Source organism: Pseudopodoces humilis, chromosome 9 (genome assembly GCF_049639895.1).
Source record: "Pseudopodoces humilis isolate 2021_Gansu_Grassland_sample_001 chromosome 9, ASM4963989v1, whole genome shotgun sequence".
Taxonomy (NCBI): domain Eukaryota; kingdom Metazoa; phylum Chordata; class Aves; order Passeriformes; family Paridae; genus Pseudopodoces; species Pseudopodoces humilis.
In genome coordinates, this window is record NC_142208.1 from 31,669,409 (window position 1) to 31,690,554 (window position 21,146).

Genomic DNA, 21,146 nt, shown 5'->3' on the forward strand with positions numbered 1-21,146 from the left:
CACAGTGGCTGTTTCTTGGTTGCAGGCTCTTTGCAGCCACAAGAGTCTTGGCTGAGGGGACCAGAAGGTGCCTCCTGCCCGCAGAGCCCAGGCTCTGCTCAGCAAGGGGAAGCAGAAACTGGGAAAAACAAACTCGGCTGCAATCATAGCACCAAGATCAAACCCTCCTAAAAGGAGCAGTCACTAAGTGGGCTCTGCAGAATGAGTGAGCATATTCCTGGTTGCAAAACCTGCTCAGATCTAACAGATAGAAACAGAGATGTCGACCTCAGCTTCATGAGGAGAAAGAGATGAAATAAAAAAGAAACTTGAAAGCTTCTGGGCAAAATCTTTTTGATTCCAGCCTAAGTGCTCAATGGGCAGACCCTTTACTTGCAGAGAATGCTGTGTGACATCCAGCAGCAGTGCTGTGGCAGGAGCCAGGGAGGATGCTCAGTGAGTGTGATGCTGATAACATTATCCAACGTAGGGGCCAGATTCAGACAAGCATTTTCATAAACAAATTCTTAAGGACCTGACATTCCATTGTCAACAGGAGGATTTCACAGACGGAGAGACTCATTTTTAAAAGAATGGAGACCTGTCTTCCACCATGAAGTACAGGGAGAGGCTGTCATACCATCAGCAGAGATGTTAGATGAGGGGTAAGTGGTTTGAAACCCTGCTTATCTCCTGAGGGCAGCCAGCTCACACTGTCACATGTGGGCTCCTGCTTGGTGAGAATCCCTTGAGCTGTTCTGGATTGGTTTCTAAAGCAAATGCAAGTTTTAAAAAGGTGCAAAGACTGAAGGGCAGCATATGCTATGCTGAGGTCACCCTGTGTTTTCTCCAGAACTAAAACTGAATTTAAGGTCTTGGCAGAGAACAAACATTTGCATTGGAAACTGGTTAATTTATGTGCTATTGCCCTGCTAGGACCAAAGTAACAAACCCCTCATTGTGTGCCTGCTGCCCCCCAGCCTAATAAACTGCCTCTAAATAGCCTCCTTTCATTGCAAATCTGCTCCACCTACATTTGTGTTGAGCACTGGGTTTAAATGTTTAGCAACCCTAAAATTTTCTGCATTTAGTGTATCCCCCCAGGGCATGGGCTGACATGAGCACATATACAGACCCCCACTGTTGACCAGAATGCTGCAGGTGGCAATTACAGCCTTTTACTCCAGTTTTCAGCTAAACCAATAGAATAATTTCCAGAACAGTTATCAGAAGGCTCAAAATTACAGTTCATCTATTCAAAAGTTACAACCCTGAACTTCCAAAGAGAACTGGCCATGATAAAAGGTTTTATTTTCTCAAAGCCATCTAAAGACTTCTTAAAGCTGGCACTAATTCTGATAAATAAACATGGTTCTACCTGTGTTAACATTATCTCTCTTTTGCATCTTTTTTTATATTTAACAATATGGTTACAGTTTTAATTAGACTATCCAAAAGCTCGTTTTGCACGTTAGTCAACAGACTTTGAAGAAAATATTATGTAGCTACATGAATTTGAATATATCAAAATTCAGTATGCTCTGCTTGAAACCCAACACTTTTAAGGCGTAGAAATTGCACATACATGCACTCAACATGCAAAATGTCCTCCTAAATTAAAAATAATCATCTCCATCAATACTTGTCAATACAAACTCAACACCAAATCATACCCAGAGACATGACAGAAAGAAAAGATTGTCCAATAGCATAATTTAGACTTTCTCCATCTCCTACATATTGTATTACCTGTTTTTTTTAAATATTAGCCAATTAAATAGTCAACTAAGGAACATGTTTTAATTTTCAGAGGTATTGCTTGGGTAAACCACCCTTTCCCTTCAACAATGCTTGCATGTGGATATTTTTCCCAGTCTAGATCACACCAAATTTTCCTAAATCATTTCCTAACAGAGCTACATTTCAGCAGAGCATCTGAAAACGTGCGAGAAATCTGAAAATATAACCGGGACTGCAGGCAGAAGAAATTTAGTTCCTATTTAACCAAACTGATTTCAAGGCACTTGAACTGAATCTTGATCTTCAGAGCAGCTTCAGGTAACTGAGAATTTTCTTTAAGCTAGAGAAACCCTGGGAGACATGAGGAGAGATGCTTCCTCCTCCCTTGCTGTTCAAGGTTATTCAGACAGGCAGAAGTGGTGTCAGAGGAAGCGAGCTACATACTTATCTCTTGGGAACTCCCACTTTGGGTCTTCTGGCAGTTCATACTCCGAGACTCCTGCCAGCATGGGGGCATCAGCAGTGGAGGAGAGGCGGGTGGTGATCCTCACCAGGGGCGTGTTGGAATTCATGGAGGAGCTCGAGTCGGCCGACACCTGTGGTTGCGATGCAAGATGCAACAAGGGGGAAAAAAAAAGATGGAGATGTAATCTTGGCCCAAAATCTGAAAACCACCAGCACCTGATACCAAGCCAGCTCAGAATCATGGTGTTAGGAAGTGGCTGAATCTACAGTCCTGATTCTAGTGCTCTGTTCTCACATTTAGCCTCCCCCTTAAGCACAATGCTGACTCTAATGGCTGCCAAGGCTGTCAGTCTGTCCCATAAATCAAAAAACACCTAACTTTTTAATTTATTCCCTCAGAAGGTGTTTTTTTTATCATATTAGGATTTTTTTTTGTAATAAACAGGCAGTATTTACATCACTACCCTCAGATATCCGAGTGGGCACCTTATACCATGAACAGAGGTGATCAATAAGTTCTCTTCTTCCACTCCTAGTTGTCCATGTCACTACATCTTTTCCCAAATCAGCACACCCAAGTGGGACTCCATCCCTTCTCCCAAGGAAAAGCAAAGCACAAGAGTAAATGGCCTCCAGGGGAGGTTTGGACTGGATATCAAGAACAGCTCTTTCAATGGATGGACTGCCCAGGGCAGTGGAGGAGTCACCAGCCTCGGAGGGATTTAAAATATGTGATGTCTGAGGTGGGACATGGTTTAGTGGTGGTCTTGGCAGGGCTTACATTTGGACTCAATGAGCTTAAAGGTCTTTTTCAACCTATATAATTCCATTACTTTATATTTTCCAAGTACTCAATACTGAAAGCATCAAAAAGCTATCACAACACTTCAGTTTTCAATTAACTACATTCTTAGCTAAAGACTCCACAGGAAATGTGGGGAAGAGGGCCTAAATATAACTCAGTTTTGAAACTTTGGAGTGTGATTTCTCATCAGCCCCGATATCTTCCTTAGAGTACCAAAGGTATTTATTGATAAATGCTTCGAAAAAGGAGGCAGCTGCTCCATCCATGTAACAAAATTTGGTGTGAATCTTCTGTAAGGCTCTTTCCTCAAGCCTGCAAGCAGCAGCCTGACATCTGCTGACCTCAGAGTTTCAAGTGAATACTAACACAAAACAGAAATGCTTGTATTGCCAGCCATCCCCTCCTGAATGAGAATCCTCCTTCTCTCCTCATGCCACCATCACGTCTTGGCCAAGCCCAGATCCAGCAGCCAGGCTGGGCTCCAGCTTGCCACAAATCCATCACTGGCACCCATCCACACACCAGGCAGCAGGAGATGCTTCTCTTGGACCCAGCTGGAAGCCTGGAGCACCAGAGCACCCACACCCTCATCACCTGGATGAGGATCAACTTTGCCACCTGGTTTGCTTATGTAAAATGTCACCAGGCTACAATTTTGTTCCATGGGTCTCAGATTTAATAAGGCATCTTTCTAAAACCAGAGGTGGTTAAGGGTGAAAAGAGGTTTTGTAAGGAAGAAAATGTTAAGGAATCTATCAAAAAATTAATCTTGGTGACCAGATTTGCAGCTGACAGACCTTTCCTGATATCAGGAACAGCTCCTGCACGCAAATTGTGGTGTCTGTGGAAAGGGAGAGTGAAACTGCACAAACACAAGGTGGACTGCTTCCACCATTCATCCCACCATCATGAATGTTAATATTTACTTTCAGCAAATATAAGTACCTGGCACATTCCTCTAGGAAAATTAATCCAGTGACCACTCGGGATACAAACAGAAAGGTTCTATTAAGGCAGACTATGGAGCTGTAAATAAATCAGTGAGTGAATACTGAATGGAGTCCTGAGAGAGAGATGCTGCCATGCCCAGCCTGCAGAGGGGAGCTCACCTGCTGGACCAGACAGCAGGAGAACCAGGGCTGGAATCTGATCTGCTTTTTGCCTATTTTTATTTTTTTTTTTCCCTTCTCATTTTCATTATTTCACTACAGTTTGAAAATGATGTTTCATGAAATGGACCAGCTCAGCACCAAGGAATGTGCAGATCTCCAGTGTGGCAGCTCCTCTGCCCCCAGCCCTACTTTTCTGAATTCCACTTTTCTGTTATTTCTGGCTTCAATTTTTTCATCTCTCACCACAAATTTATCAATACTCTATGATCACTTCCTCCACATTTCCAAAATCTACTTACTATTCTCCAGCCATTCTACCAAGGTCTTTATTCAAGTCTTGATTCTTATATTCTTTATTAATTAACATTCCCTTTACTTCTGTGATGGCCTTTGCCATTACAGCCATTGTTTTCAAGGAACAGAAAGGCAGAGAAGTGAAGTTACAAAATTTAGATATCTTAGGTATCAGAAATGGTCCAGAATTCTAGGTTCTGGGATCTTGTTTTTTGTTTTTGTTTTATTTTTTCATGCACACAATAATTGTACTGGACACTGTCTGGATCTTTTCCAGAGTTTCATTTTTTCACTAGTTTTTACACTCACCATTCAGCAGCCCCAGCCTGGTTAAAGCCTATAAATATAAACTCAGAATAAACTGAAATACTCTGGTGATGCATTTTAAACACAGAGCTTAAACAGCAATAATGGATAGAAAAAAGCAGATTAAAGGCTCTGCCAGCTTTCCTTTTAACACAGCTCCATGTGTTTACTTCGCAGCAGACCTGTGTGATGGGCCAGAGATACTGGAGGTAACCAAAGTGCATTAACATGGATAGGAATGATGAGAAATCCAGAGGAACTACTCCGTGTCTGGGAGAAGACAAATGGACTGTACTCCCAGGGAATATTCTCCTGATTGATTAACTGCAGCAGTACAAGGAATTACAGGAGCTCAAGGGCCATAAAAATCTGCTCCAGAAAAGATGAAGCCAACCCAGCCTGGTCTGTGGCTGGGGGAGATTTTCTGTTTCAAAATGGCCTCTCACCTTTCCTGCAATAAGAAAGAATTAACCTTTGATCTCTCCTCCCTCAAGCATCTTTTTTTCCCTGCCTTAGAGCACACTATAAAAGACTGAGGAAAATCCTACCTATTCTAAGGTCAGTAGACATGGTCAGCTTTAATCTACATTTAAGTGGCAGCTTTCTATATGCTTTTTTTTTTATTTTTTCCAGTTTGCCACGTGCAGCTCTGCTCTCCAACCCCTCACCGTGCAGGTTCACCTGATACAGGTGAATTAAACATGGTGGGGGCACACTCAGTGTGCTGACACCCTGTTTATGTGACACAGCACTAGGGAGGTATTTTGAGTGCTTAATTAAAGAAAGAAAGTTGAAAGTCAGCTTGAGTTGAGCAGAGCACTGAAAGAACCATTATGGCACATGCTGACCTCAACAGGAAGGCAGAGCTCCACCAGAAAATATTCCTTGTGTGCTTCCTTTTGTGCTTTTAGCTTCCCAGAAGTGAGAGCAGCACCAGGCTCAGCCAGACCTTTAGCTCCTTATCTGCACTCGAGAAGGAGAAAAGCCCACTGCACCCAAACCTCACACATCAATCCATGATTATATCCTCATTTTAACTACATCTTCTTCCTCTGGCCAACACACTGGGTTTAATCAGCTCTCAGTTAATGCCTTACAAGCATTTCTAAGCAGCGGAGCATTTAAAACAAACAAATCTTTGCTGGAATCTTTAAATGCCATGTGGCAAAATCAGCTGCAGAGCAGTGTGTAATTGTCTGTAATTGATTATGAAGGGTGTTTTCCTCCACTGATAATTCATACCATGTCCTGGAGCCTAGATCTGTCAGTTCTGGCACTCATGCTGGGACGTTTTAGCAGGCATGCAGTGATTTCCTATAACTGTCAGCCTTTTTGAAGGCTCTGCAGTAAAAGTTAATTTGAAATCATATGCATATTTGTATATTATAATTAGTAAATAAGGCTGTTAGCTGCTGGTGGAAACAGCTCATCTGAGTGACCTGATGCAGGAAAACACAAGGTTAAATGCACTGCACAAAACTGAGTAATCCCAATGTTAAGTACTGACATTTAAAACACATACACCACCCCTCATTTGGAAACACTTACACACAAAATAATATCCAATAAGTACCACGAGACAAGACAGTGGTTTCCATATAGAAAAATCCAAGCAGAAAGAAAAAAAAATAAAATAAATACTTAAGGTAGATTCCACTCAACAGTATCTTACTGAGAGTTGTATATTAATCTTTGTACCTCATAGTCTATTACTCTAAAAAAATGATCATTTTACTGCTCAATATTACATGAAATACTCCATTACTTTCCTTTTTCCTGATCACTTTTTTTTTCCACATTGCAGCTGCCATCATCATTTTGAATTATTGAGCTGCCATTTTGAACTACTCTGCTTTAACCCAATCAGTTTTTGTTCATCACAAATACACCCATTATATCTTCATGACTCCACAACAACAATAGACATAAATTAATGGGAGTGTACTTTAAATACTAAGCATAAAAAAATAATTGCTTCCTATTTAAGACACGTGCATGTTGAGGGGGTCCAAATTTGACAGATTGGCTGTGACAGAACTAACAAAAACCTTCAGTGATGACAAACATTTGTACTTGACTTTGAGCAAGTCACAAGAGATGGAACTGTCTTTTTGTCTGCTTCAATTATAATTTATCTGTTAAAATAAAGGTTCTACAAAACAGAAGTACATCCTCCTGAAGGCTCCTCTTTATTCTTTTGGTCCTGTCACTTAAAGCCTGTCCTGCAAATCAGCTTGTGAGGCTCAACCCCACAAATTCCTCATCCCCTCCCTCCCAGGCTGGCAGCTCCACGCAGACCACGAGTAACACTTGTGCTACTTTGATGAAAAGAGGAGCTGCCTGCTGGATTTCCCTGGAAAAACCTTAAAAACTGAGTACCAGACCCTGGTGAGGATGAGGATTGTAGGGGATGGAAACCAGTAATTCCTGACTTCATCCTGACCCTTCCTACAAGTGTGGAAAGAGCTGCATTTTGGCAGGAGAAAAATGCCTGCATGGGGGGAATGATAAAATCCTGTGGTAGCTCAGGCTAAACAGTGCAGGAGGATCCAAACCAAACCATATGTTACTCAGCAAGACTCTTCTCCTGCTTAGACAAGATGGCATCAGAGCTGTGCAAATGTCTCAGGATTATTTTCCAGCCCAGATCCTCGGGGACCCTGACCCAGCAGCAGAGGAGCTTTGAAAACAATATCAAGAATTTCCCAATCTGTGGCCTCATTTCTCTGGAATTCCAGCAAATCCCATCACCCAGCCCTGGATCTCTGCCCCATTCTCACAGCCCACCTGCCATGAGCATCTCCCTCCCATCCTCCCACCTCGTCCCTCCCACACACAGCACGAAGGGAGAACCTTCTGTGGCCCACAGAAAAGAAAGGTTTAGTGACAAAACCCCACCAAGTTTAAATACAACCCTCTGAAACACAAATAAACTGAAACAAAGCGAGCTTGGTGGCACAATTGGTTGGGTTGAATGATCCAGAAACACACACCCTTTTAAAAAAACATCTGGCTTATTTTTCAATTCTTCACTTCTGACAACAGCACTGAAATCCAAAACCAGCTTTAAAAGATGCAGAAACTAAAGAGCTGCTGCAGCATCAGCACCAAGGAGATGATCACTGGAAAATTAAGGAATATTCACAAGGAAATCTTCAGGGATTGTTTGTCTCATCCTGCCTTTGCAAGCTGACCACTGAAATCATCAAACCAGAAATACAGATTTCAGGCAATGCTTACAGTAGTTATATTTTCTTCCATGCAGATACAAAAGCAGAGAGACCATCCATGAGCAACTGCTGCTAACAAAACAGCACCAGGAACAATTGGGAGGAGTGGGATTTCTGCATAGGGGTTGAAATAGCATTTGCACTTTCAAATATAAATATTTTTCAAAAATAAGTATTCCCAGTTTTAAAAGCAAAATGCCATTTTGGCTAAAAAAATGTAAAAATACTGAAATAAATTGATAAAACCCAACGTGACAAACATGTTGTAAGACAGTTTCTTCCCTCTGTGAAAACAATAGCTTTGGAGAAGGTCCATATTGCATCATTTAAGGATAAATAGCTAAACTGAGGGCAGTGGTTGGCACTGCTGTCACACACAATGAAATAACACTTCTCCCCAAGGAACCATTTCCAGCTGACACAACTGAGCTCACACCAAACCTTAGGTATTTTTTATATCATCAATTTATCTCTGAGTCATTAGGCATTTATATTCAGGCAGAAATCTAATAAGTGTCTCCTATCTAAGCAGTTGATATGTATCTCTCTCTCTCTCTGGCTAAGAATACAACATCTGAAAGGCTTTGTTTGTCCAGAAAGCTACACAGATTTCTAGCCAAAGAGATGTGTGAATTGAGCCCAGGGCTTCTCCTCCCTCTTTCTGACACCCTCAAAGTGAAAAGTCCCTCTTTGTCCCAGTGATACTTGAGCAAATGAGTAAAATCATAAATAAAAATTAAAAATAAACCAAAACAAAAAACCCAACAAAAACCAAGACCACACCTTAAGTTACAAAGAAAGTTAGAAAGTCAGAAAAAATGAGAATTAACATTTTTTGTTCTTAAGAGAAACCAAATGTTTGTTATACTGAAAAAAGTTCAGGTGCCCCACCTCAAGATTCTGTAAAATACTGAACTCAAGAGGAAGGTAGCTACAGCATTCCACTCCCTGGTAATTTTAACCAAGGAAACTCAGAAACCATGAAGCAAGGGTGCAGAAAAACGTAAAGCTGCTCAGAATCTCCCAGTCTGTGTGCCCGTGCATCTCATTTCAAACACTTACCCAGGCTGAAGAACCCTTTTTAAGGTACATTCATTACTCTGACAGTGACAATATTCTGGACAGGCTGTAAAAACAAATCTGCAGAAATCCTGCACCACTTACTCATGGTGTGGATGGACACAAAGTGAACCCTCACATCCCAATTCCCTGGCCAGAGCCTGGATCCAACCCTCCATGACTGTTTTTTTGGCTGCTGAGGTGAGCCAAAGCCTCAGATTCCAACATCCCCCCATCCTGCAGGGCTGAAACCTGGGGGTGACAGAGGTCTGCCCTCAAGACCTATTGCAAGAAAATCAAAACCTATTAAACTCCAGCTTCTAAAAACACCACAAATCCTTCAGGAGAGGACAGCATGTGGGAATGGAGGCTGTTTTGGCAAGTGGTGGTCTGTGATAAAGCCACTTGTTCAACTGGTTTGCTGCTTGTGGCATTGCTTTCTCCAGAAATGCTCATTGCCAGCCACAAACAACTGTAAAATATATTTCATGTGATGCTGTTGTCTGCATTTTAAATCTGGCACTTGCTTTCATTTCTTGCTCAAAAGCATCATTATCTTAATTAAACTGTCCAAGATCTGATATAGTATCTCCCCTACTTTTACTTTATTACAGTCTTTTTTCTATTTTGGGGTGTTTTCTGGATGCCTGGCTATGAAATTCCCTCCTCTCAGTCTTCAAAAGTCTTCCTGAAAAATCCCTCTCTGTATCTGGTACCTAGTTACCACAATAATAATCACCTTAGAAACATCATAAATATACAATTAAATAGGATTCTGTTCCAAAGCCCATTAAGGCAGTAACATTTTTTCCATTGACTCCATGGGATCAGGCCCCAAAATACTTGAAAGATTTTTTCCCCCCCCCATCCACAGACTGCTAATACAGAACATATTTCAGGTTTTATATTTTATATTCGTCCCCCCCCTAACATCCCTGCCCTGAGATGCTGCGCTAAGATGTTCTGTCCACCCCACCCCTACCTGACATAATTCATTAATTCCCTTATTCATTCCCCTTTCCAGAGCTCTCAGCAGAAGGATGTGCTGGCTTAGTCATTGAGGTGAAAAAAAAGGTTTTTTGAAACTCTTTATCTACTTTCTGTTACCTGTCTGCGCAGGGGGATGCGCTTGGTCAGCTTGTGGACAGCGGGCTGGCTGCTGAAATCCGGCTTCTTGGTGGTGTTCTTCATGCGGCACAGGATCACTATCAGCACCATGCAGGCTATCAGGAACACCCCTATGCAGTAAATTGCTATTTCCACGTAGTCTGGAGAGGTTGGGTATTCCTTTTCTTTCTCAGGAGCTGGGTGGGAAGGTTGGAGGAGGGAACAATCATGCCATAGGGTTAGCAGACGGAACGGGCAGCGGTTCACAGCACTTGGAGCAAGTAATGGTAAAATAGGACCAATTTTTGGGTGGTTTTCAGAATGCTGAATGTTTAGGCCATCTTGCAATCTGAGAGTAATTCTTTTCTCCACATTACTCTACTTTGATTTCTCAGTTTGCACTGAGTGTCAGCTTGTGCACCTATGTATACATAAACAAGCATATACACGTGTCTGCCTAGGTAGGTACATACATATACATTGAAATATTGCATGATCCTTTTAGAGGGAAGACAAAACTGCTCAAACTAGGCTCAGGTTCATTTTGTTACTTGAGTCAAAGTTTAAAAGCGCTGCAATTCTTATGAATTCAAGCTCACATCTAGAGATAAAACTGTGAATTCGCTAGCCTGATGAAAAGTGTCTAAACCTGCAAATAAATGTTTGGGCTTGAGTCTACCTGTTTATTAAAAATTTTCAGTAGGATCTCAAAATATAGAGGGAAGGGAGGATGAACCAGTTCCCCAATCATGTCTATAAACTCAGATTAGGGGTTTCAAAAGGGTTTCACAGACCTGGCTGTCCAGCTGCTTTAACCAGCTGTGCCTCGTGCTGGGTGCCCAGCGCCCCTGAGGTCCTTTGAGGAGCCCAGAGCTGGATTAAAAAGCATAATTGAAGTGAAAAACTAATTGCTAGCAGCACGTTAATTAACAAGGCCTCTTCTGTGAGGACTGCAGTCTTTCAAGTAACCTCATCAGTGGTTACTGGCCTATGAGATTAGATTTTGGAGGGAGTGGTTCTACAGAGCTGTTACTGTGATTGAAACCATTTTGAAGCTATCTCCAAGACAGTTATACGTGCAAACAGTGTCCCTAATTCCTTATCTGGGATTCAACCCCCGGATAAACAGCATTCCACAGCCATCAGCGGTCACTCTGCAAGCAATGCACGTTTCAAGCTGAAATTTTCTTGTGCCTTTCCAGGCTTATAAAACTACATTGTTCAAAAAAAAAAATTGGTTAAAAAAAATAAATAAATAAAAAATGCTGTTCAAGCACTTGCAAAATGCAAACACTGCCAGCAGAAGCAAGCTCTACACAAGCACTGCTCTGCCTGCTTGGTGACACCTCACAGGCTCGGGGCTCAGTTCCCAGTGAGATGGAATAAAGCTGCCTCGTTCAATAAAATTCAATAAAAGGTAAGAAATTATCTGCAGACAGTGGGAACGTTTAACTCCCACACTGTGAACCTCAGCAATATGCACATGCAGGTTTTGTACCTCTTACTTAGGATTAACAATTAATAAATGTTAAGCACAAGATGACCCAGCAAACCTCAGGTGGTTCATGTTTTTTTTTCCAAAGGAACTCCTGAGGCAGCTGCCAACAGTTATAAATGAGACAATTTGACTAATGTCAAAACCAGCTACGGTTACATCTTCTCACAGCTGATAACAATTTTCAGGCAATAAAGCACATTGATGTTTGTTTCTTTTAAGGACAGAAACATCATCAACCCCAGAACAGCAAGACATGCTTTGCAGTAAAAGCAAATGACTACTTGTTTCCTTAGAGCATGCAATGTTTAAAGATGCACGGAGCCGATTCCCAAGATATGGAAGGCACTGCTTCTGTACATGATCCTCTGGCACTGAAATTGGAATTTCCATCAGAAATTTGCATGATAGGTAGAAGTGAATTGAAGTACACTGAATAGCTCAGGTATTTCAATGAGCCATTACATAACTACAGCCAAATTAGTTCCAAACTTCGTAACAAACTGAATTTCATCCTCTCTTTTACAATGATTTACAGGCTGATTTTCAGTTGTCCCATTGAAGTGCTAAGGAAATGCAGATACTCAGCATTTCTGATGATGCAAAAACATTTCAATTAAGTGCAATAGCCACACACTCCACTCCCTTTTTTTGCTGTTGTTGCTATTTGGTTTTTGGCAAATATGTGTCAGAACAAGTCACTGGCTTGAGACAACTGCACTTGAAAAACCAAAATCATTGTAAAAGTCCTTTTTTTTTTTTTTTTTTGAGACAGAAGCTGTGCTAATTCTGCAGCAATCAACAAGGGGATGGGGGGGAAAAAAAAGAGGAAAAACCACGGAAAGAGAGCAGTGTATACCTGGCAGAACTGTCAACCATGCAGTGTGAAAGGATATCCCAATAGAATTACCCGCCAAGCATGTATACTCCCCAGCATCCTCAAAAGTTACATTCCGTATATAGAGAACCTCAATTTCTTTGTCCGTGGTGTTAACACCGGCAGCCTAAAAAAAAACAAGAGGGAAGCAAGAGAAAAAGCTAGACACTGAGAGAATTTTTGTGGATAGGGAGATGGAGCCACAGGGCTTTGCACTTTGGTAAAGGCAGAGGTGGAGAGATGCAAAGCTCCTTCCCCATCCACAATCCCTCATCCAAAAGGCGTTTACCAACAGGTCCCAGCTCACCTCAGAAAGTAAACACCCTTCACCAGACCTAAACTCACCACCTAAACATGCATGCAATCAAAAGACATGGAAAAATTCACCCACAAAGATTTTATTTTTTTTCTTCTTCTTCTTTTATAACAAAAGAAAGTTGAAAGAAAAACAAAGAGAAAATGAAGTAGGACAGAATGTGGGATCCTTCACGTGTAGATACCTGTTCCAGAGGAAAAAATTTACCATAAAAGCATACTCTAAAATGATAAAGAAAAGGGGTGAATTCTGCTCCAAAAGACAACTTAGTAGCTGTCATATACTGTGTATGATCCTTGCATCACCCACTGCACTCCACTTTTGAGTAGTAACTACTACTGTACATTGTGAAGAGTTGCCAAACCTCATTTAAATCTCAAATCTGGAAATATTTGGTGGTTTGCTTAGAAGCACGGTGGAAAGTATCTCAATTCTTGCTGAAAAATCAGAGATCTTGTTCAGTTGTGGCTCTCACAGGTGTGAGAGAAAAGACTTCAAAGGCTTGAAAACCAGGAGATGGAAATAAAATATATCTTTCTACATCTTAAAGATTGAGGGGAAAAAATACTCTGTAAGTTTTGTGGTTTTTACTGGTCATCTTCCAGACTTGTTGTCTTGACATTGTGCACCAATCCAAGTATCAGTGATTATCCAAATTTATACAAATGTAGTAAATCTTAGGCCTGGAACTTCCCAGCTGCCCCAAGATGGGCACATCAGGGCATCAGCATCAAGGTCTCAGTGATGGAGGTTTAGAGAAATTAATGTTTGCTACTTTTGATCTCTGCTCCATTCAAAAATGTTAATTTGAAGTACACAATCAGGGAATAAATACCTTTATATTGGACCATTTTGAGGTAAATTTAGTTGTGGGTTGTAGTTACACAGTTGCCTTTACTGTTACTGCTGAATAAAACCCAGTTAGTAATGGGTAAGACCTGGGAAATGCCTCCCACCTGCACAGTCACAGGCGAGGTGGGAAGTTGTAAGTGACTAAACTGACCTGACTTATGCTCCAGTGGGTATTTATGTGAGCAGGTCATGTATATACATACCTATGTATATACATAAATACACACTATGAGGTTGTAATTACATTATTCAGTGGGTACCCTCTGTGTCAACTGCAGAGGACGCAGAATCAACAGCAAAACTGGACACACACACACAAAAAGACACCAGAGAGAGAACAGAGATCAGCACCAGAAACCAAAGCAGTGCTTCTGGTACACAGAGAACATTGTGGGAATTTTTCCATGGCTGCTGGTGTAACACCAGCTGCATCACCAAAGGAGGATTACACAAATACCACCAAGGCCAGAGAGTATCCTACAAGCTGCCTGCAGTCTCCCAAAGCACCATTTTTTTCCAGCTTGCTTTAAAAAACATTGTTACCTTGTACACTTGGCAGAACAGAGAGCCAGGCAGACTGGTTGGCCTCCCCTATATAATTGGAGACCTTACAAATATATTCTCCAGCGTCCGCCTCTGTCACATTGTACAGTGTCAGCACTTCAGCATTGGAACTATTTATCCCCGAGTGCTAGAACAGACCAATAACACAGGAGAACAACGTCACTGCTGCCCAGAATGGACACCAATCTGTCTATGGTCCCACCACCAACACGTCACCAGAACATTCCACATCAGCCTCTGAACATTGAAGGGTTTGGGGTTGGAATTTGTTGGGGTTTTTTGTTTGTTTTTGTTTTCCTTTAGGTTGTTGTTGTTGCTTGGTTTTCTTACATCTGAAGCGTCACAAGAGGAGTTAGGAAACAGCAGCGTGGGGGGAAAATGAATCTGCCTAGGCAGGTACTGCATGGGGCAAGCAGGTACAGAGCTGGCTGTCCTGCCTCTCAGAGTTTTGGCAATGCCATCCAGCTCGGAAAACTTCTGTTTCCCTGGTCAGGCTTGCTCCAGACTGGCAGGAATGACAGTACCAATACACTGCTCCAAATCAGACATCTCTGCAGGCTCAGCGTCCAGACAGCCCAGTCCTCCAGCAAGATTTTGGCAGCAGCTGCCATGTTACTTTGAAATCAAGAGGCTGAAGAAACATGAAAGAAATGGAGTAGATTGTCCCAGGTATGTTTTGAATGCTTTCTACCCATGCAAAAATGTCAATGATGTTCTTTAGAAGGATTTTCAATTTTTTCTGAACAAGTCATGCCTGAAACATTCAGATACAAAGGACTTTTTATGGAAGTAAAAAGGAGCAAAACAGTGTCTACAAGCTGCACATTTAGCATTCAGACAATCAAATGTTTATCTAACTCATCATTTCATTTGTAACATAAATATCTCCACTTTCAAAAGAGGTTCCAAACTCGAAATCCTTGGATTTACACCAAATAAACGCCGCGCTCTAAAGAAGGCGTCACCACTGCCGGCACCTGCGAAGTCTCACCTTTAAAACCTGGAGATAGGGCAGCCCATCTGGCCCGTATTTACTGCCGTTCTTCTCCACGTGCTTTATCCACTGGATGTGGGGCTGGGCATCGCTGTACACCTTGCAGACAAACTCGACGTCGCCGCCGACCACGGCGGAGGCGTTGGCGGGGAGCCCCGCCTGCAGGATGGGCCGGTGCGGGGAGCGCTCTGCTCCAGCGGGCAGCGGCACAGAAGGAGCGAGAGAGAGAGAGAGAGAGAGAGAGAGAGAGAGAGAGAGAGAGAAATAAAGATGCATAAATAAGCAGGGCTGCCAAGAAAACTGTAAGTGAACCCCAGCCAAAAAGCCCTGTAAGCCTGTTGGCTGACTCCTCCGAAATAACACCGCAGCCAAAGCATGTTACAAAACCTGCGGTTCAAAGGAGATGGCTTGGGTGCTACACTTGTAATTTAAAGAATAGCCATCTGGGGGGAGAGGGGGAACCCTGCTTAAACACTTTACTCGTTTTCCATGGTTTAACTCAGCCCTAATTAGGTAAAATATCTCCTTTTGGGGTTTTTTTTTAAGCTACCGTAATACAGTTACCTCTGAGTTCGGAAACATCTTGATTTGACTAGATCTCCTCACATTAAGAAGAAATATTATTGATTAATTTTAAAAACATGTTAAAATACACCAAAGGGAATTTCTCAAAAGTAGCAGCTGAAGCCTCAGCGTGCAGGATGCACAAACCAGGGAGCTCAACTTCCTAAAATACTCTAATCACTGCCAACCCTGCTCTCTGCTTCACCCAGACACAGCAGCAGAAACACTGCTTCATTCTTATTCTCACCAAGACACAGGGAAATACAGAGTTCTCTGGAAAACTGGACTGTATTTAATGTGAGCCAATTCAGCTTCTAATCTACGCCCGTGCATAAGCACTTCTCACACATTTTCAGTCAGCCTCTCATGGGGAGCAGCTGAGGGAATTGGGGTTGTTGTGCCTGGAGGAAAGGAGGTTAAGGAGGGACCTTCTTGTTCTCTACAACTCCCTGACAGGAGGCTTTAGCCAGGTGGGAGTCAGGTTCCTCTCACTGGTGCCAAGGATGAGAGGAAACGGCCTCAGGTTGTGCCAGGGGAGGTTTAGATTGGATATCAGGGAAAATTCCCTCGCCAAAAGGGTTGGCCAGCTTTGGAACAGGCTGCCCAGGGAGGGCATCTAAAAGTCATGTGTGTGGATGTGACACCTGGGGACGTGGTTGAGTGGCGGCCTTGGCTGTGCTGGGTCAATGGCTGGACTCAATGATTTTAGAGGGCTTTTCCAACCTAAACAATTCTATAAATGAGAAGTGAAATGCTCACTGGCCATCCCCACCCTCAGCTCCCTGTTCTCCCCTGCTCCAGGAATTCTTTCAAAGATAAGTAAAAAATAGCAGACCTAAACATTTATTTTTAGAGACTATATACTGTAAAAGCTCTGACATTATGAGCCAAATCAGCTGAATTTCAAACCAAGCGTTCCTTCTTAAAACATACTTGTCTCCAATAAATTGTTTCACAAGCAAACATTGTGAGTATAATAGCAAATAATGATGCCATTGAACAATGGGATCTTTTATACAGTCCAATATATTTGGCATGCAGCAAACATCTACTGGGAATTTATTCACTGAGCCTATGCTGGCAGCACACTACAAAGCAGCAGTCTTATTTTACTTGTGGCAAAAGTGCATTTGCATTGCAGTTACTAAATTATTCCATGGCTATGTGTGTCATTTTCGAAGATCTAGGAACAGTTTCATATTTTTTAATTTGTAAATTGCAGTAGAACACATAAATTATGATTTTACAGTTCTGGAGAGAACTTTTAGTGTCTCACCTTATACTAAATAAGCTCTAATTCCATCTCCCTCATTCCTTCATTTGGGTACAAAAACAGCAAGCAAAAAAATCTCTCTTTAATAGAAACCTTACACCATCTTCCAAAACTTATTACAGCTGCCTTCAGTATAAAATGAAACCTTAGAGAATGTTATTTAAAATGTTTTTTAGAAGTCAGTAGGCCTCATGTTTCATTTCTCCACATCAGGGTTTGATTTCCTTTGTGACCTTATTCTCTGCCCTTTAACAAACCAGAGAATGAGGCCTGAAACATCTTGGAAAAGTTCCTACTATGCCAGCATCCACACACGAGATGTGTTTAGCTTATCCCGACAGCCATCAATGATTTAATCTTTTATTGATGACTGTCAAGCATTTCCTCTACCAAAAAAGAAGAGGCAAAGCAAAGGAGTAAAAGCAGAGTTCTCACACTCTTGGTCCCCAATTTAATTTCAAAAAATTGAAGTGCATGCATAGGGATGGGTATATGTGCATGGCCCTTTGTTAAATTTCTTCTCTAAAGGTAAATGTGTTAGAAACGAACTTTGGTTGCCCTCCCACACATGGATCAGTGTTCATCACCAACTCCTCCACTTCAGCAGAGGGGAGTAAGTCCTGTGCCCACACAGGCACACAGCACAGGAGAACAAAGCCATGCAAATCCAGCAGGGCTTCCTGGCAAACCTGGGGTCCAAAGAGCACCCAAAATACACTCAAGACTGGGAAAAATAACTATGAAGAAACTTCCACTAATTACCAATGGCCAAGCTTAATTTTGTACAGCACCTTTTCTTGGAAATACTCATTTCAGGACGTTATCCAAAAACATCCTGAAGTTATCCTACTTCTCTGAAAAACCACACACATCTAGGGACTCTGTTAAGCACAGGTACTGTCAAAGCCATATTCATAAATCTCACATCACTATTCAGCATTTAAAATACAAGCTGTACATTTGTAAGCAGATATCATCACTCAAACAACTAGCTGCACTAGTATTAGATGGAAACAATGTGTTCCTTTTTACTGAACACCAGCAAAAGAGTCAAAGTTGCCTTTAAAAACACCTTAAAAGGCTGGTGAAAGTGATATTATCATTACCTAATAATTATAATCAGGATGATCACTAAAACATAGTGACCTTATATATCTCTAGTTAGTTAAACAATATTTTCATACAAAACAAGCTGGCAGCAAATCTCATAGCTCTGGAGCCTGATTTCACTATTCCTCTTGTTCATTAATATTGAAAAACCACCTTGAGAAATAAATCTTTGCTGCCTGAACACTGAAATTTCAGTGTTACAATCTCACTGCTGTCACAATTTGTTATGAAATCAAGTCAAAAACATATGCTATTAATACAGAGAATCACCCCCAGCATGCTTCATGCTGGATTCCACCATAAGAGACAAGACACCAGCTTGCAGTTTAGGTACAAAACCAACATCACCCCCATCTGAGGAATCAGTTATCTACAAAAGACAGTCAAAATGTTTGCTCTCATGAGGAATATCAGACTCAAGGCCACAAGCACAGAAATTTTACACCACCCTGAAAGTACCCAGGGCTTAAGCACTTCTGCTCACTTATCTGCAGACAAACAGAGTCGCTATCTGAAGGGATGCCTGACAAAGAGACCTTGCCCAAAAGGCTTAGAGGAAACTGTCATTTAGCCTGTTAATGTTAAAACTTAAAAATACCTCCCTCCAAGAGATAAAACTACAAAGAATCCAGGAAAGCTGGAAAATTCCAAGTTCTAAAAAAAATTGGCACAATGGAAGGAGCTCTCCAGGAAGTTCCAAGCACTGCAGGACCCCTAGAGATGGTTGGAGCCTGTCCTGCTACTAGAAATGACTATTGGAGCCTACATGCTTCACAAGGAATCCTGAGAACTGGCTCTTTAAGAAATTAGAGCCCCTGAACAGAGGATTCCTACAAAATTCCACATCTCTTCCCCATCCTTGGCTTTATCTCCATTTTTTTTTTGCTGGCCAGGGGAAAAGAGAGGAGAGAAAGAGGAAAGTGATGCATCCATAGGAGGTGAAGATGCTGGGGTGTGGGGTGGGTGACAGGGGCCAAACCCCAACTCTCACAGTCAAAGGAGAGCAGAAGGCACAGCCCCAGGAAGGGAGGAGGGAGATGGAGGGCAGGAGCTGCTGCTGCCAGAGGCCAGTGGAGAGGGATTGTGGCTGAGAGAGTGGCACTGCTGCCACCAGAGAGCCTTGGCAGGGAGAGCAGACAATAACCCCGGAAGGGGGGAGCTCCAGGACCCTGGCCAGGCCAAGTCTCCTTAGCAACCTGGCTGTGCCAGGGGCTGAGAAGAGCTCTGGGAATTGTCTCTCCAAGCTTCCTTGTCACCCTAGCACAGATAGTTCAGGACCTTTCACGGGAGCTAAAAGCCAGAACCAAAGCCCATTGAAGTCAGGGGGAAAACTCACATGGAATTCAATGGGCTTTGCATAAGGCATCCGATTCATTGAAAAAAAAAGAAAACGAAAACTACTCTTATTTTCTGCTTTTGAATGTGCTTGTTTCCTCTCCTTGCAAATCTGTGATTCAAGTGTGGGCTAGAAAAATAAAAGCTTAATAGCAAATGCAAGACCAAGCATGGGTTCTGGGGACAATGGAGAGATCCTCAATTAAGGGGGTGAAGAGAGGGAGAAAAAGATTACCTAATTTTTAACTAGACACATTTACCAGAGCCTTTAATCGCAGTTTTGAAGTGTTACTGACTTCCAAGAGCTCATCTTGATGGCTGCCAGTGAGCAACTACAAAGGGATCCCCCAAATGATGCCTCTGAGCACCAGTTCTGGATCGAACCTGGTAGAGGTTCTGTGCATTCAGTCATCATTAAATGAGAAATGAAGTAGTTCCAGCTGTCACTGTACTGACTGAAAACACAGACCTGCCATATCCTCTTCTTCCCTTGCCCTGGTCAGCACAGCACCCTCAGCTCTATTTACTTATTTTGTCTGACTCCAAGCTTGGGAAATATTCAGCAGCAGCCTGGACCCTGTCTGGAGAAAACACCATCCACTCCCAAGCACCTTCCTTCAGATGCTGCAACATCTGTTGCTTTGGAAGATGCTAATTATGCTGTAAATTATGGGTCTCAAAAGCATCATACAGCATTTTAGGCCAGACTGTAATCACAGCCTCTTGCATTAGCTTTGGCCTCACATTGTAAACTTGCAAGATTGACTTGCAAGCCTTAAAAAAATTCACCACAGCCTTTTCATCACAGGCTTGGACTGAAACATTCCCTGTGTTTCATCCTCACCAACGAGCAGCACTTTCCCACCATTCCCACTGGGCCATCTACCTAACCCAGGAGATCTCAGAAGGCTGCTGGGCTCTGGGAGCAGCACTGCTGATGGAGGGGCACAGCTCTGTCCCCGAATTGACAACACACCACATCTGGGCATTCCCTCAGGAAGCACTTTGCCCATGGATGTAAAGCCACCTGACATCCTTTGTGCCACCAAGTGACCCATGGACCTCACAGAGTGGGAGGCCAGCATTGTCACCCATCTGTGGGACACCCCGAGCCCTCTCCAGCAGTGTCACCCAACTCTGGGACACCCTGAGCACCCCCCTCGTGCCCTCATCCCAACCATACCCATGGGATTACTGCTCCTTCAAGAAGGGCAGTTCTATGGTAACTTTTCAGGTGACTGAACCACTGTCTGGAGCTGGCAGGAAGGTGAAACCTCCCAGGTGCAGCTCCAGTTCCCCACAGTGCACCCCACAACACCTCAAAGCTGAAACATGATTTCTTCTCAGCAGTGACCATTTCAGTCACAGTCTGAGGGAACAGCTCCCTCCATCTGTGCAAACCACTCTGTGCTCCTTTTTTGACACCCCCACTGAGGCTGTACGTGTAGGTACTGTTATTGCTGGCTCTGATGCTGGTTTTGGTGATGTGGGTACCTGCTACAGGATTGGAACGTTTACTAAAGCCAAGGGGCCAGCCACAGGATATCAGTGCCTGATTAGCACTTATAATAATCTTATAATTTTTCTTTTTGGGCTAAATATCAACCATTAAAAGAAAGATTATAAGATTATTAAAACCTTACTGTTCAGTGCACGATGAGTTTCAGGT

At 42.5% G+C, this 21,146-nt stretch overlaps 1 protein-coding gene across 6 annotated transcripts in view; it reads right to left on the reverse strand.

Annotated features, from left to right (window-relative positions):
- FGFR2 (fibroblast growth factor receptor 2) overlaps nt 1–21,146 on the reverse strand; it is a 78,927-nt gene that overhangs the window by 14,681 nt on the left and 43,100 nt on the right. For 3 of the 6 annotated variants that reach the window (XM_088059927.1, XM_088059930.1, XM_088059928.1), the window contains 4 exons: nt 15,193–15,383; nt 14,181–14,328; nt 10,098–10,294; nt 2,164–2,315 (listed from right to left, as the gene is read on the reverse strand). In XM_088059927.1, coding sequence (XP_087916053.1) covers nt 2,164–2,315; nt 10,098–10,294; nt 14,181–14,328; nt 15,193–15,383 — 688 coding nt within the window. Of the gene's footprint in view, nt 1–2,163; nt 2,316–10,097; nt 10,295–12,451; nt 12,597–14,180; nt 14,329–15,192; nt 15,384–21,146 lie in introns of all 6 variants that reach the window. The other 3 variants (XM_014250405.2, XM_014250409.2, XM_088059929.1) reach the window with 1 other exon arrangement.